Raw genomic sequence first — 15,447 nt, 5'->3', positions numbered from 1 at the left:
TTCGTTGTTTTTTTTGGGGTTTTTTTATGTTTATTCTTGCAGTTGAATATTTGTAATTTTTTCATGTATAAAAAATAAAGTTCTAAAAAAAAAAAAAAAATAAGTAATTATCACAAGTCATTGCATTTATAAAGGTCTGCCAAGGGACGGTGTAGCCAGGACTTGGTAATACAGCAGAAATGCTGCAGAGGTCATATCATAAATATGAATCGATGGCTGAGTTTATTTATTTGGAATAATTTTCATGCTTTACATTCTACGGTTTCATTTGCAGCCCACGACAGGTGAGATTACACCTTATAATTGAGGTGTTAATCAAAAAAATTAATCCACAAAGTGTTTAAGAGATAAGACGGGAAGATATTGCGGCTATCAGATTGGTGATAAATATGTGGACTACGGTATGGGTTATTAATGCATTTATATTTCACAGAGATGAGAATATGAGTGGCATTTATGCTTGTATGTGTGTGTGAGGCTCTGTAGCAGCCGCTGGTGAGAGTCTACAGCCCGTAGGAGCTCACCCTTTGAAGCAGAAAACTCAAAGGGCCCCCTGAGGCAGCTGCCATAGGGCAGGGGTCGCATTTTTAATCTGTCAATCACCACTGGGGATTTATGGGTAACGTTTCCTGCCAAGCCAGACAGCGGGGAATGTAGCATTCTGCCGTTTGCTCTCAGTGTGAAGGCTATAGGCATAGAAAAGAGAAGGGGGCAGAGTTCACGGTGTTTGCCGTTAACACTGACACTTAGTAAGGTCATCACAACCAGCCATTGTTGAATTTGGCTGTCTGCAGAGTTAAAGCATTGGCTTCCCTGTTGGATTTTGTTTTGCGAGACTTTAAAGTTGTGTTCCAAAACGTAGTGAGCTGTCTAGCCAGATGTGTTCAAATGATTTTGATTGGGTGTCGATGTGCCTTTTGCACAAAAAATAGAGCATTTAAACTCTCCTCTTCTGCAAAACGATAACTAAAGAATGAGCATCAGGTGTGATTTTGCTTTGTTTTATTCAGTTTAAGTTGGTGCTATAAATTATTATCATATTATCATCATTTATAATCATAATTGTACAGTTGTATTTTATACATGTTACTTAGTTTTATTGGAAAAATAGTAATTAATTTCAACAAATTTGCTGTCAAATACAGGAGCTGTATCCATTTCATCCACCATGTTTCTGACTAACACTCCCCCAACTCAGAAATTCGGGGCTCAAAGAAAATCCTTTAAAAAAATTACAATTTAAAAAAAAAAAAATCACACATTTGCCGCTTGTAATTGTTCTGCGTTTACATTTATGTGTGTTCAACTGGTTAATACAAACTTATTGACATGAACGCAATATACTGTAAGATACCTTGTGTTGGCCAAATTCTTAGGCAAAATTACACTATTTTTTTTCCTATACTATAAGGCCAACAAAGTGAGAGGAACATATAGTTAATTCTGAAAATAGTTCAGTCTATTCAAAATGTTACTGTTTTACAGTTTTTTGTGTGTTCTGTTTCTGTGCTAAATGGGACATTGTGACATTTGTTGAAAGGCACTCTGATAAGCTGATTGTTTGGTTATCAACATGCTAACATCAAACTGTTATAAATAATTGTGAGCCAAGTCAAGGAGAGTGAAATGTTGATTTTTAGTGTAGCTTTAAAGGGATAGTTCACCCAAAAATGAAGATTCTGTCATTAATTACTCACCCTCATGTCATTCCAAACCTTAAGACCTTCGTTCATCTTCAGAACACAAATAAAGATTTTTTATGAAATCCGAGAGCTTTCTGACCCTGCATAGACAGCAACGCAACTGAAATGTTTTATGGCCCAGAAATGTAGTAAGGACATTGTTAAAATAGTCCATGTGACGTGTTGTTATTTTTGTTTTCTTTGCACACAAAAAGTATTCTCGTAACTTCATAAAATTATGGTTGAACCACTGATGTTACATGGACTATTTTAACAATGTCTATTTTTATCTTTCTGGGTATTGAACGTGGTAGTTGCATTGCTGTCTATGGAGGGTCAGAAAGCTCTCGGATTTCTTAAAAAATATCTTAATTTGTGTTCTGAAGATGAACGAAGTTCTTACAGGTTTGGAACGACATGAGGGTTAGCAATTAATGACAAAAATTTAATTTTTGGGTGAACTATCCCTTTAATTCTGTACAAAAAGGTACCAAAAATAATAGGTAAGTTAATAAATAATCTAATTACAAAAAAGCATCAGTTTACCCAATATGTGTCTGTTCTATGCATTTTATGCTTATTTCAGAATTTACTTAGAACTTAATAACAACATATGTCATACACTGTTGACATCAATTCTGAGTTATATCTCATGCGGATCAATATTTTTGTGGCACACAGAGTTGCTACCTATATAGAGTGCTCCAAATTGGCCACATATGAGGTTCCTACTTATGTACATAACTGTGTAAATAGAAGGCAGCTCACTAGATTTTGGAGCAGACCCCTAGTCATGTCATGCCTCTTTTCTGTGGTCAATTATTCAGCTGTATTTAAATGTGAATGTGTTGTCATGAAAACACTTTATAATTGATAAGATGAGAAAGCCAAGGCATTACGTACAGGAAAGAGCACAGGAGATTTGAGGACATGAGCTGAGAGAAAGCGAAGATGAGACGTATCATTCATCTCTGACTCACAATTCCCAAGTTCCTCAATGAAGATCCATGAATAAACAGCTTTCACAGGGGAGCAGATGAAAACATACAAAACAAACACAACACAGCATACAGCTAACACTTGTCTCAATCTCCCATAGTTCTCAGGGATGATTTCCGCCAGCCTCCCAACGATGTGGTGGTGGCAGCAGGAGAGCCTGCTGTGCTGGAGTGTGTCCCTCCCAGGGGTCACCCAGAGCCCACCGTTTCCTGGAAGAGGAACAATGTTCGTGTCAATGACAAGGACGGCAGGATATCTGTGAGTCAATAGCAGAAAGTGCAATGTTGGCACAGGAGTGATGATTAGGTTGTAGTGCAGCAGTGACATCACTCTACCCCTCTGCAACCAGCATCGATTGAAACATAAATCAGTGCACTTGCTCAGGTCATGTTCTCCACCAACAATGACATCACTGCCAAATGCAAATTATCTAAATGAAAGGTGCACTTAGCATCATCTATGTTTGTGCTGAGCTGGTTACCAGTGTTGTTATAGCTAAAACTGAAACTCTTTTTGTTAAAAAAAAATTAATTTAAATGAAAAATGCTGCTTAAGTTTACGTCCTAAAATGGCTAAAACTGAAAATATAAAAATAAAAGCTATAAATACTATAATAGTATAATAAAATAACTAATATTACACTGGTTTCTGAAAAAACTAACGTTTGACCTCAATATGAAGACTACCAGGGCTGCATTTCCCAAAAGCATCGTAAGCTTAAGTACATCGTAGACCCATTGAAACCGAATGAAGCCACGATCAACTTAGGCTTACGATGCCTTTGGGAAACGCAGCCCTGGACTATTTAAAATAATACTTCTTTTATTAGGCTTCTGATATAAGTGGATTCTTCATATAATGTATATTTTTCCAAAGTATATATTTAAAAAATATATTATTCATTTATTTATGTGTTAACCCAGCTAAGAAGGAACGTTCTGGCAAGGTTCTTTCAAAGTTATGAACAAACATTCTTCCAGTAATGTTAATAGAACAATCTTTCAGCGTTATTGGTCTTCACGGAATGTTTAATTCCTGAAATATTTCCATCTGACTTTTAAATGTTACTACTTGTTTCAGAGTGTTTACAGAACATTAAAAAAAATAACATTCACATAATGTGTTCCTTTAACGTTTTAATAACCAAGAAAAATGTTTTTAAAATATGTTAAAATTTTGAATTCATTCAACATTCAGAAATAGCAATTTCATAACTTAATGAAAGCTAGCTAACCATTTTTAGAACATTTTTGTTAGCTGGGAAACTTTTTTAAAGAGGAATACATTACTGAGTGCACCTTAACTGAAGAAAATACGGAAAAAATATTTTTTAAGAATCAAATCAAGTTGTACGATGATATAGTGATATGTGTGATTTTTATTTTATTTTTTCTTCAGATGCGTGGTGGTAAGCTGATGATTTCTCACACCCGGAAAAGTGACGCAGGCATGTACGTGTGCGTAGGCACCAATATGGTGGGCGAGAGAGACAGCGATCCGGCTGAACTCGTTGTGTTTGGTAAGTCCAATTTCCTGGCTCATTTTTTGGGTTTCACAGAGTGAAAATAATTACTATGTGATATGTGTGTGACTGTGGGAGCAGAGAGGCCCGTGTTCATCCGCAGACCTGTGAATCAGATCGTTTTGGCTGAGGAGACTGTTGACTTCTTGTGCGAGGTTCATGGAGACCCGGCTCCGACTGTCCGCTGGAACAGAGACGAAGGAGAACTACCACGGGGGAGGCAAGACTCTGCTTACAAACATTTGCAATGCAGTTACAGCAGCTTTATAGAGCTCACATGCCAGTTTAGTGACATTTATGTAGTGACAGATTAGAAAATCAGTTTCCTATTTCCGTTATAGTTGAGTTAGAGAAGCAGAAAGCTCATTAAACCAATAAACCTCAAACTGAGGAATAATGTTTATTGCATAATACAGCATTATACAACAAAACCTTAAAGGGATAGCTTACCCAAAAATGAAAATTCTGTCATTTACTTGCCCTCATGTCTTTGGAAACCCATAAGACTTCTGTTCATCTTCGCAGCACAAATGAAGATATTTTTAATGAAACCTGAGAGATTTCTGTCCCTCCACTGGAAGTCTATTACAGCAAAACTTCGACAATTCAACAAGTTCATGAAGATATTCAGCCAGTCTGATTGTGCTTCTATTTCATGTATTTGATAAGCTCTACTGTATGTGTGCTGATCAAAGTTTATAAGATGAACAAATTTAAATGAGCTTTTTTATTCATATAAAGTAGGGGTGCACAATATTGATTAAAAATCTTATATGCAATAACTTACATATAACTTACATTGCAAAATGATACTTCATACTTATCATACTTAAAAACTAAAAATATTAACAAACATACGTTTCACATTTTTTGGCACTAAAATGTTGGCAGCAGCTGCGAGTTACTCGTCTTTTCAGACTTTTTTTTATTCTCTAACAAGTTAACCTAAAATTTGTAACTTTTTGAAGTATTAAAATCATTCAGTTAACTTATATCCATTGCAATATGCATTTTGCACATTTGCAATATTTTGATCGTTTTTAACATATTGATGCATGAAAGTTTAGGTTCCGTAATCTTTCAGTGGATGGACAAAACTGATTAGAGAATATTAAAAATATCTTAATTTTTGTTCCAAAATGAAATAAGTTTAGATAGGAAATGTATTACTATCATTTGCTTTCAGTCTGAGCGGTACGATGTAGTGGATACGGCATGTTAGTGCTTATGTGGGAGATTCAGGTTCAAGTCTGTATTAAATTATGTCAGAGACAGTATGAAGAGAAGGAGAATGACCACTTTTAGAAAAATGTGTGCTCAATATAGCAATGAAAATGGAAATCACATTGTATTGTGTCTTAAGCTAACGAAGCAAAACTTGTTAACGTTGTTTTTAGGTTTTATTGGCAGTATGGCATATGAGCTTTCTAAGCCAACAATTTTAGAAATTTCAATCTTTTCCCATTCAAATAGATTGCTGTTGCTCTTTGATTAGAAAGATGACCGCCAAGTGAACTGACTTGAATCTTGATCCCATTTCTATTCTCTTCCCAAATAGTTTTCTGTCTCCTTTCTACTGTCAAATAAAAAAGTGGCAAAAGCCCCAAGAATAAAATATGATTAGTGTTTCCTAGAGTTTGGGGCGCAGTGCAGTGGCATATTTGATGGAGTCTCACAGAAATGCCCTCTCAGAGAGTGGAAGGATGTAGACAGGCTGTTGGAGGAATGTGTGATGACTGTTCAATCTGCTCTCTTCACGGACAACCACTGTCTCTTTTCACCTTCTCGGCCGAGTAGATTTGAGATCCATGGTGACAACAGCCTGCGTCTGGTAAGGGTCAGAGCAGAGGACGAGGGCACTTACACGTGTGTCACAGAAAACAGCGTGGGCAAAACCGAAGCCTCCGCCATGCTGCAGGTCCACGGTAAGACGCGCAGGCATGCATCCTTTTACACAACACACATCACAGCGCACATGAAATATGAATCACAAAGAAGCAAGCTGATATTCTTAGCTTCATGCATATGTTGCCACTCATCTCCATTAAACAGACCTCACCACAGCCATTTGAACCTGTCAGGCACAATCAGTCTGATCTGTGTGAAGTCACAAGGAAGGATTTATCAGCTCCTCTGTTGCTGCTTAAATGTTAACTCTGTTCTAGCACGTTGTCTCATTGCCTAGATAGCCAGCTGACTTCTAAAGCTCAAATATAGTTCTGATGCAAACACTTTTCATATGCATTCAGCCAAACACATAGCCTTTCAAAATATTTGCCATGCCATTTGCGTGAACACAGGTGCTTGACACTAGAAAGATTCATCCTTGTCTGGTGTCTGCACTATTTCTTTCCAGAAGTTACTAGCAATAAAAATTTAATTGTACTCATTTAATTTGGGTGTATCTTTTAACTCATACCAGCACTCATTAATGCATGTATATGTCGTTGTTGCCGTCTCTTCGTCATAATTCACATCAACGAATCAAGCTTCGATACAATGCTTTGTCTGTTTTTTTGACACAAGCTTCTCAGCTTTGTTGTCGAGCATAACATCACTACTATGCTGATTATAACATTTACGCAATGCTCACTGTATAGCCTAGCGTACACATAAAACCAAAATAATTTTGTTTTAAGGAAGCATCATGACTGCCATGGTAGTGACTTACTTAGGCAGCAACTGGAAGCACAATACAAATAGCAAGAGACTTCATTCACAATGGCTTTCATTGAAGTTTGTTAGCATGTTGCTAAGCTAACAACATAATGCTGAAATAAACTCAAAATACACAAACATCGGGTACTTTTTTATTAGACTGAACTATTTTTCTTGATACTTTTCAGTGTTGAATGAAATATACACTTTAAGAAAAAAATGTACATACCTCATTCACCATCTTGAATTTTGTTTTTCTCTGAGCTTATGTGAAAATTCTGTCATCATTAACTCACCCTCATGTTGTTCCAAATCTGTTTGACTTTCTTTTATTATGTGGCACATAAAAATAAATGCAAAAAGTCAGTGGGGACCAAATGTTGTTTTGGACCCTGTTGAGTTTCATTGGATTGACGAAAACAGTTGAAATACATTCTTCAAAATATCAGTGTTCCACTGAAAACAGAAAACTCATACAGGTTTGGAGCCACATGAGGGTGAATAAATTATTGTAGGTTTTTCTACTTAGGCAACTAAGCTTACGTTAAAGCGTGTGGATTACTGTATTTGGCAGCTGTTATAGTGTGCTTTAGCAAACTGCCGGAGTGCAGAGGTAGTGTTAATAGAACGTGGCAAAGTGTGTGTTTGCGTGTGTGTAGAAATGAGCAAGAGAAAGAGTGAGTGAAAGAGAGAACTGGATGGCACAACTAACTGGCACAAACTCCGGGGGAAGCAGCTGTAGCAGACCTGATTCAATTCATCCTCCAGTTATTTTGACAGTCTGAATTAAGATGAGACCAAGCAGCTCTGCCTCCATCTCCTTCCTACTGCCTCCTTTTTCTGCCTCACTCTCTCTCTCTCTTTCTCTATCCATTGTCTGACTCAGGGCCATTTTCTTGATGTTTCATTTGTGTATTTTCTGTCTCATTTGCCTTGATGTTTTGTTGCCCTTCATCATTTCATCCTTACCAACCTTTCCTTCCTCTTCACTGCATGCTGCTGCATTTCACAAGGTGGCACAGGCAGACTGTTTTTGTCTGCTGCTTTGCATTGTGGATATGATAGAAATGTGTGTGAATGCTTCAAAAAGACATTTCAAGTGTCTCTGATATTGCCATTACATTAATGGGGATTTCAGAGTTTGTGAAATACAACGTTTAAAGCAGCTGATTAATAATAACATTGAAACATGAACATTCGCAATTTTGAAAAAGGGAATTTTGCAACATTTTTGAAAGATTTTAAGGAATCACTAGCAAATTTTACATTTATATTCGTGCATTTGGCTGAAACTTTTATCCAAAACAACTAATTACCAAAAGATTGAACCCATGACCTCACGTTGCCCTCTACCAGCTACAATGATTTTAATACCGAATACAGTTGCTCTCTCTCAGACCTCTCTCAGATTTGGAAAAAAATGGTGTAAAATAGAAAATTACAGTTGAAAATATAAACCTTTGAATGTGTCTTAATTAGTACACATACTTTACCACATTAATTTGTGCCACCCATGTTATTGACGTAGGTTGAATCTGACGTGTGACTTTGACTAATCCTGTTTCTGCACTTCTCCACATTTCCTGTCCTCTCTCTTACTGTCTATATCAATATACATAATATAAAAAAATTAAAAGCCAATAAAATAACTTCCAGTAAATATGATCCAAGTAAGTTTTTTCCATACCGGCCAATAAAGAGTAAATTATAAAGGATATATTTAGCTTTTTTTTTTTCATGGCTATTGGTTACAAATAGTATGTACAATATTTTGGAAAGTAAATGAAATGAAACTTTTGCATAATACTGCTGTAATACATCTGTAAGAATTTTAGTCACATACAGTATGTGGAATATTTCTCACATTAATCCGCCAAAACTAAAATATGACAAACAAAATCCCAATGTGTTGTTTTTTTTATGTCACTCAGCATCACATATGACATAAGCCAGTATCCGTCTCTCAGAGGAACTGCGCCTGTCACAAAAATCAGGATTTCACTCTCCACATTTTCGTTTTGGTGGATTAACGCGAGAAATATTCCACATATGTGACTGTAATTCTTACAGATTTACATCTGTATGCAGAAGTATTATGCAAAAGTTTCCAGCCAGTGGCGAGTAACTAGTTTCATTTACTTTCCACAGCAATATTTACTTACATTGGCACTTGCTGAGTTTTACATTTGGACCCTGCATGTACTGCAGATCTTTAGTCCCATATGTAAATACACAGCAACAGACGTTTGAGTAAAATGGTTATGTATGCAGTCTGTTAACTTTTACTTCCTGTGTGATGTTATGAGAACACCTGTGCTCATGTGAGATTGACAGGGCCTGTGTCTGTCAGGGGAACGCTGTCTTCTCTGATCCTCTCAGCAGATGTTTGCTGCCTTCTAGCCTAACATTTTCCCAACATACCAGGGAGCAAAGCTACAGCATCAGTGATTTAACATGCTGAAGATTACGACTGACCACACACATCTGCTGTTTTTACACTCATCAGACAAGTACACACGATGAGCGGCCATGTGCACAAGAGCTTTTACCGAGCCCAACAAAATGGATGAGTCAGGATGAGTCGTGAGTCAAATGCATCCTCATCACTGGATCATCTCAAATGTGCCCTGTATTAAAAATAGGAAATTGTGCAGTTTAATCCTGTGGCTTTTAAAGAGACATTTCATGCAAAAATGAAAACTGTCATCATTAATTCACTCTCATATGGAAGCTTGTTTCTGCCATGGGATAAAACATTTAAAAAGGTATTTTTGAGTTTTTATCTATAGAAGCCCGTTTCTGCCACTGAATAAAAAAAAATAAAAGGTAATTGCAAATTTTTATCTCACAATTCTGACTTTTTTCTCAGAATTGCAAGATTCAAACTCACAATTACATGTTATAGTTACAATTGCGAGATATGAATACGAGAATTGTGAGTAAATATCTTGCAATTTTGACTTTATAACACATAATTATTGTCAGGGCAGAATTGATATGAATTTGCAGTTGTAAGAAAATTGCCAGTATTTTTCCCCTCAAAATTGCACTTTATAACTCACAATTGAGAGTTATATCTCACAATTTTGAGAAACAAAGTCAGAATTGCATGTTTATATCGTACAATTTTGAGAAAGCCAGAATTGTGAGATGTAAACCTGCAATTGCGAGAAAAAAATTCTGAATTACAAGTTTGTATCTCACAATTACAAGTACTCAACTGTCCTATCAAAATAAAAGCAAACCCCCCAAAAAGTTTTTTTTTTTTTTTTTTGTCAATTAGGTCCAAAACAACATTCTCATTGGACCACATTGATTTCCATTGTACACTCTTAAAAATAAAGGTTCCAAAAGGGGGTTTTCACAGTGATGTCATATAAAAAACATTTTTTCTTCCATAAAGAACAATTCAGTAAACTAAAGGAACCTTAGTGAGAAGAATATTTTAATAATATAAATCAACTTTTTTCCACATGATTTGTGGAATAGAAAGGTATCATGGATGTTAAAGTTGCTTCATTGAACCATAAATACTAAAAAAGATATTTAAGGTCTTGATTTTTAAGGCCAAGAATACATTTTTAAAAATATCATCAGTCCCTTTAAGGCTCCAGAACTTTTATTCTACTCGGAAATGTTTCTTTAACTCATTATTTCCATCCCTAAAGCTGACATGCATACATACAAGTCAATCTGTCGCTTGGGAGTTGTCACCTGCAGAAGTAAGCAGTAGCTCCGTCAGCCCCGAGCCACTTCTCCCCACACTATTATTCTCCTCTGGTTTATATGATCTTTGTCGGCTTCTCATCATGAGTTGTTATTTGTGTGGGAGCTTGTAGCCCCATCAGAAAAAAAATGTGAAAATAGAGAAACAACACACATGAGTCAGATCTCGCGCTTTCTCCCTGGCTGCCTTTCACACTCTCATACGCCTTCTCTCACTTGATTCTGGTGTACAAACCTACTGTAAAGTTTCTGAACAGCAGGGTAGCGGTCTGGTTATCTAAACAAAGACAAACAGCCTTGAGCCCAGCGCCGTACTAAAAAATGGGCAGGAAATGGCTGCTGGATAACGTTGGTGGTTCCATTTGGCTTTCAGAGCAATAAACCGAGCAGTAACCACCTCAAACATCGCCGCTAAAAACAGATGTTTTTCGATATCGTGCATTCATCACTATCCCAGTGTGAGCCACGGACTCCAGCATCAGAATCTGCTTTGCAGTCACAACTAATTACTTGCTTTAATCTGGGCTAACTGGAGACGCTATGGGCCGGTTTCATAGACGGGGCTTAGCCTAAACCAGGATTAGGCCATAGTTCAATTAGGACATTTAAGTAATTTTTATAAACATGCCTTAGAAAAAAACATTACTGGTGTGCATCTTGAGATAAAACAAAGGCACTGATATATTTTAAGATCAGTTGGTGCAAGTTTCTTTCATTTGAAACAGCTCAAACTTACATTTTAGTCTAGGACTAGGTTTAAGCCTTGTCTGTGAAATCGGGGGTATATGTTTTAAATCTGACAGCTCTCACGCTAAATCTAGCTCTCACAGAGCTGATGAGCCTCAGAGGACAGCACTTAACTGATAAGTGATTTAAAATACTGAGAAATCCACTTCATGTTTTTATACAGTGGGCGAGTGTAGATGCTGTTTGGTGAGGGTTAAATTTAATCAAACCAAGTTCAAGTATGAGTAGTTGTTGTCAGATCCACCCATAGCAGAGATGAATCGCAAATTCTGTCTCTTCAACATCTCAGTTGTTTCTGCTAGAAAAACAAATTAAAAGGTTTGCTCACAAAACAGCCGCAAACAGACATCTCAGTAAAGTACACCAAATTTCGATAGTCTGCTGTATCATTTTGCATTGGAAATCTGATTTTTGGTCGTTGGGGTTTTCAACTGATTAGCATTAGTTTTTTTTGGTGAATCAGGTGCTGAAACAATAGAGACAGTTTATGCAAATAAATGACTCCTCCTGAGATGTTTGCTTGAGTCTCCTACTTCTCAGATGTTTCTCTTGAGAAAAATACTCTAGAGTTTTTAGAATGTTTCTCTGCAATGTCACAAACTCTCTAATTTGCAGAGATGCCAAAGTCTTCAATCATATGGTTTCAGAACATTTCTTAAGAAATGGAAGTATATGTTTATTACTTAAATCTCATTGAGTCTACTGGACAATTCAACTTTTCCTCTGGGTTCAGCTTGTCCATCTTTTGTCATTTTGCCTACACTTTTTTCCACTATTTCTTGTCCTCCCTCCATCTGTCTGTACAGCAAATGTAGCAAAAAAAGACAAACATACAGAAAACTCGAGTTCCGGTTCGAATGGAGAAAGATGCTTTCGTCTAAACTCCGCTAATCCTCCGAATAATTTCGTAATAAATTAATCTGAAAGTTAAGGTTTAACCTTTAAAGTTGTTTAGAAGGAAGTCAAGAAGTTAATAAAACCACAACAATGCCAAAACATTTTTAAAAAGACGGCAAATTACATGAAGACGCCGACGATCAGGGCAAAGCCTCGAGCAATGCTTCGGGAGAGCCGAGGCAAATCGGCGCTAACGCTAGCACAACTTCTCCTAGCACTCAAGACATCATGGATGCCATAACAGCCCTTAATGCTTCATTTAGCCAAAAATTCAACACGTTCACGCGAATATTGACTGACCTACGATCAACGCTGACAACCATGGCAGAAAAAGTCACGACGATCGAAGACGCTACTACGAACCAAGAAACCCGTCTGACATGCATAGAAAAACAGTGTGCAGAACTACTGGATGAGTGTAAGAGACTCAGAGATAGATGTGACGACCTCGAGTCCCGCTCCAGACGCAATAACATTCGGCTGATAGGAGTTACAGAGAAGGAAGAAAACAGCAGGTTTACCGAGTTTATAGCGGAATTACTTCCAAAACTGCTGGGTTCCGAAAACTTCCTTAAACCTATTGATCGTGCGCACAGGGCCCAGTGAAGACCGAGAGATGATCGTCCAATGAGCGTTTGTCATCAGGATACATCATTACCAAACAAAAGAGTTAATCATGAAGCTGGCTAGAGAGAAATCTCTAGAATACAAAGGAAAAAGGGTGCAAATTTTCCAGATTTGACCTCGGATGTGTTGAAGCAGAGATTCCGATTTGTCGAAATAAAGAAAAAATGCACAAATCTCGGCGTCAATTAAGGAATTCGATTCCCTTCTACACTCATTGTGATCGCAAAAGAAGGTGAGACTAAAACTTTTGACACACCAGAGGAGGCTTGAATCTACTTGTCACGAGTCATGGACAACTGGCCTGTGGACTAAATGGAAGCAACAGATTAGATTGAACTGAATAAGACTTCATCAAAACTTTTTTATTATTATTTTTGTTTATTGGAATAACAGTGAACATTATGGACAATTAGGAGGTTCATAAAACAGGTTATTTGTGTTTATTCTATCTTAACAGAGGAAGATTGTTTTTTTGTTTTCTTTCTTTCTTTCTTTTCGGGGAACACGGAAGATTACGTTGCATCGGTGGTGAGTGATCCGGTAGCAACACAGAGTTAAGTCACCTGACTGATAGGAAAGGGTGGGGGGGGTATGGGGTGTTCTGTTTGTATACGCTTGTTTTGATTTGTTCTTGGGAAGGGGGTATAGTTACGGTTCGGTTGAAAGACCTGGTAAAATTAAACTAGCATCGGATATTAGAAAAAATTATTACTTTTATATAAATATTTAGAATAGATCAAACACACAGAGAAGGCACAGTAAGGCCTCTGAGTTGGAATGTGAGAGGTATGAACCATCCAGTGAAAAGGCGTAAGGTGTATACTCATATTAATAAATTACATGCTGAAATTATATTTATACAAGAGACTCATATAAAACAAACAGCAAAGGCTCTTCTTAATCCTGGATGGGCTGCTCAAGGATATCAGTCAAACTTTTCTACTAAATTAAGGGGAGTCGCGGTCATTGTAAAAAAGCAAGTACCATTTATACATAAACAGACAATATCTAATAAAAATGGTAGATATATATTTGTTTGTGGTGAAATAAATTCAGTTCCTATTAAATTGGTTAACTTGTATGGTCCTAATTATGATGACCCAAAAATTTTTGAAAGGGTTTTAGACAAAATGCCTGACTTTGCTTTATGTAACTTGATTATTGGGGGAGATTTTTATTGTGTTATTGTCCCAGTTAAAGATGCACGGCCTAGTCGTACCACAAAAAAATTAATCTGCAGCCACTTTACATAACTATTTGAGAAATTTCAACATGATAGACATTTGGCGGTATTTAAACCCATCAGCTCGAGAATATTCTTTTTACTCATCAGTACATAAGTCCTATTCCAGAATTGATCTTTTTATTATAGATTCAAGTTTGTTAAAAATGGTAAAGTCCACTCAATATCATAACAGAGATTAATATCAGATCATGCCCCATTATCACTGGATCTAAAATTGAAGTCAGAAAAAGGAACGTACAATTGGAGATTTGACAACTCTCTTTTGAATGACATTAAATTCTGTGATTACATAAAAGAAAAAATTAGATGCTTTTTGTCTGAAAATTATATTGGCAATGTGACAGATTCTGTACTATGGGATTCAATGAAAGCTGTTATCAGGGAAGATATAATTTCCTTTCAGATCAGAAAAAACAAAGAAGATAAAAAGAGATTAAATTAAATAAATAAACAAATTACTGAATTAGAGAAAAGTTATAAAACCAATTATTGCTCAACTATTTTAAAGAAAATAGTAACTTCGAGGAGTGAATATAATTCTATTCTTGCCAAAAAAAATTGCTAAACAACTTAATCAAATTAAACAACGCCATTTTGAATTAGACCTGTTAGTTTGTCTTTAAGAAGCCCTCCTATCCTCCACTCATTACCTGTCTTAATTGCACCTGTTTGAACTCGTTACCTGTATAAAAGACACCTGTTCACACACTCAATCAATCAGACGCCAACCTCTCCACTATGGGCAAGACCAAAGAGCTGTCTAAGGACACTAGCAACGAAATTGTAGACCTGCACAAGGCTGGGATGGGCCACAGGACAATAGGCAAACAGCTTGGTGAGAAGGCAACAACTATTGGCGCAAATATTAGAAAATGGAAGAAATTCAAGATGACTGTCAATCTCCCTCGGACTGGGACTCCATGCAAGATCTCGCCTCGTGGAGTATCAATGATCCTGAGAAAGGTGAGGGATCAGCCTAGAACTACACGGGAGGACCTGGTCAATGACCTGAAGAGAGCTGGGACCACAGTCTCAACGGTTACCATTAGTAACACACTACACCGTCATGGATTAAAATCCTGCAGCGCACACAAGCTCCCCCTGCTCAAGCCAGCACATGTCCAGGCCCGTCTGAAGTTTGCCAAAGACCTGGATGATCCAGAGGAGGCATGGGAGAAGGTCATGTGGTCAGATGAGACCAAAATATAACTTTTTGGTATAAACTCCACTCGCCGTGTTTGGAGGAAGAAGGCTGAGTACAATCCCAAGAACACAATCCCAACCGTGAAGCATGGGGGTGGAAACATCATGCTTTGGGGGTGCTTTTCTGCAAAGGGGACAGG

At 37.1% G+C, this 15,447-nt stretch overlaps 1 protein-coding gene across 1 annotated transcript in view; it reads left to right on the top strand.

The window, feature by feature from the left end:
- LOC306853824 (roundabout homolog 2-like) overlaps positions 1-15,447 on the top strand; it is a gene marked incomplete at both ends in the record, with an annotated part of 83,020 nt that overhangs the window by 27,541 nt on the left and 40,032 nt on the right. Inside the window, 4 exons of the mRNA XM_079391470.1 lie at positions 2,782-2,939; positions 4,080-4,200; positions 4,285-4,423; positions 6,001-6,128. Of these exons, the coding sequence (XP_079247596.1) occupies positions 2,782-2,939; positions 4,080-4,200; positions 4,285-4,423; positions 6,001-6,128 (546 nt within the window). The remainder of the gene's footprint in view (positions 1-2,781; positions 2,940-4,079; positions 4,201-4,284; positions 4,424-6,000; positions 6,129-15,447) is intronic.

Source organism: Barbus barbus (genome assembly GCF_936440315.1).
Source record: "Barbus barbus genome assembly, chromosome: 34".
In the NCBI taxonomy this organism is placed as follows: Eukaryota; Metazoa; Chordata; class Actinopteri; order Cypriniformes; family Cyprinidae; genus Barbus; species Barbus barbus.
This window is presented reverse-complemented; position numbering and strand designations above follow the sequence as displayed.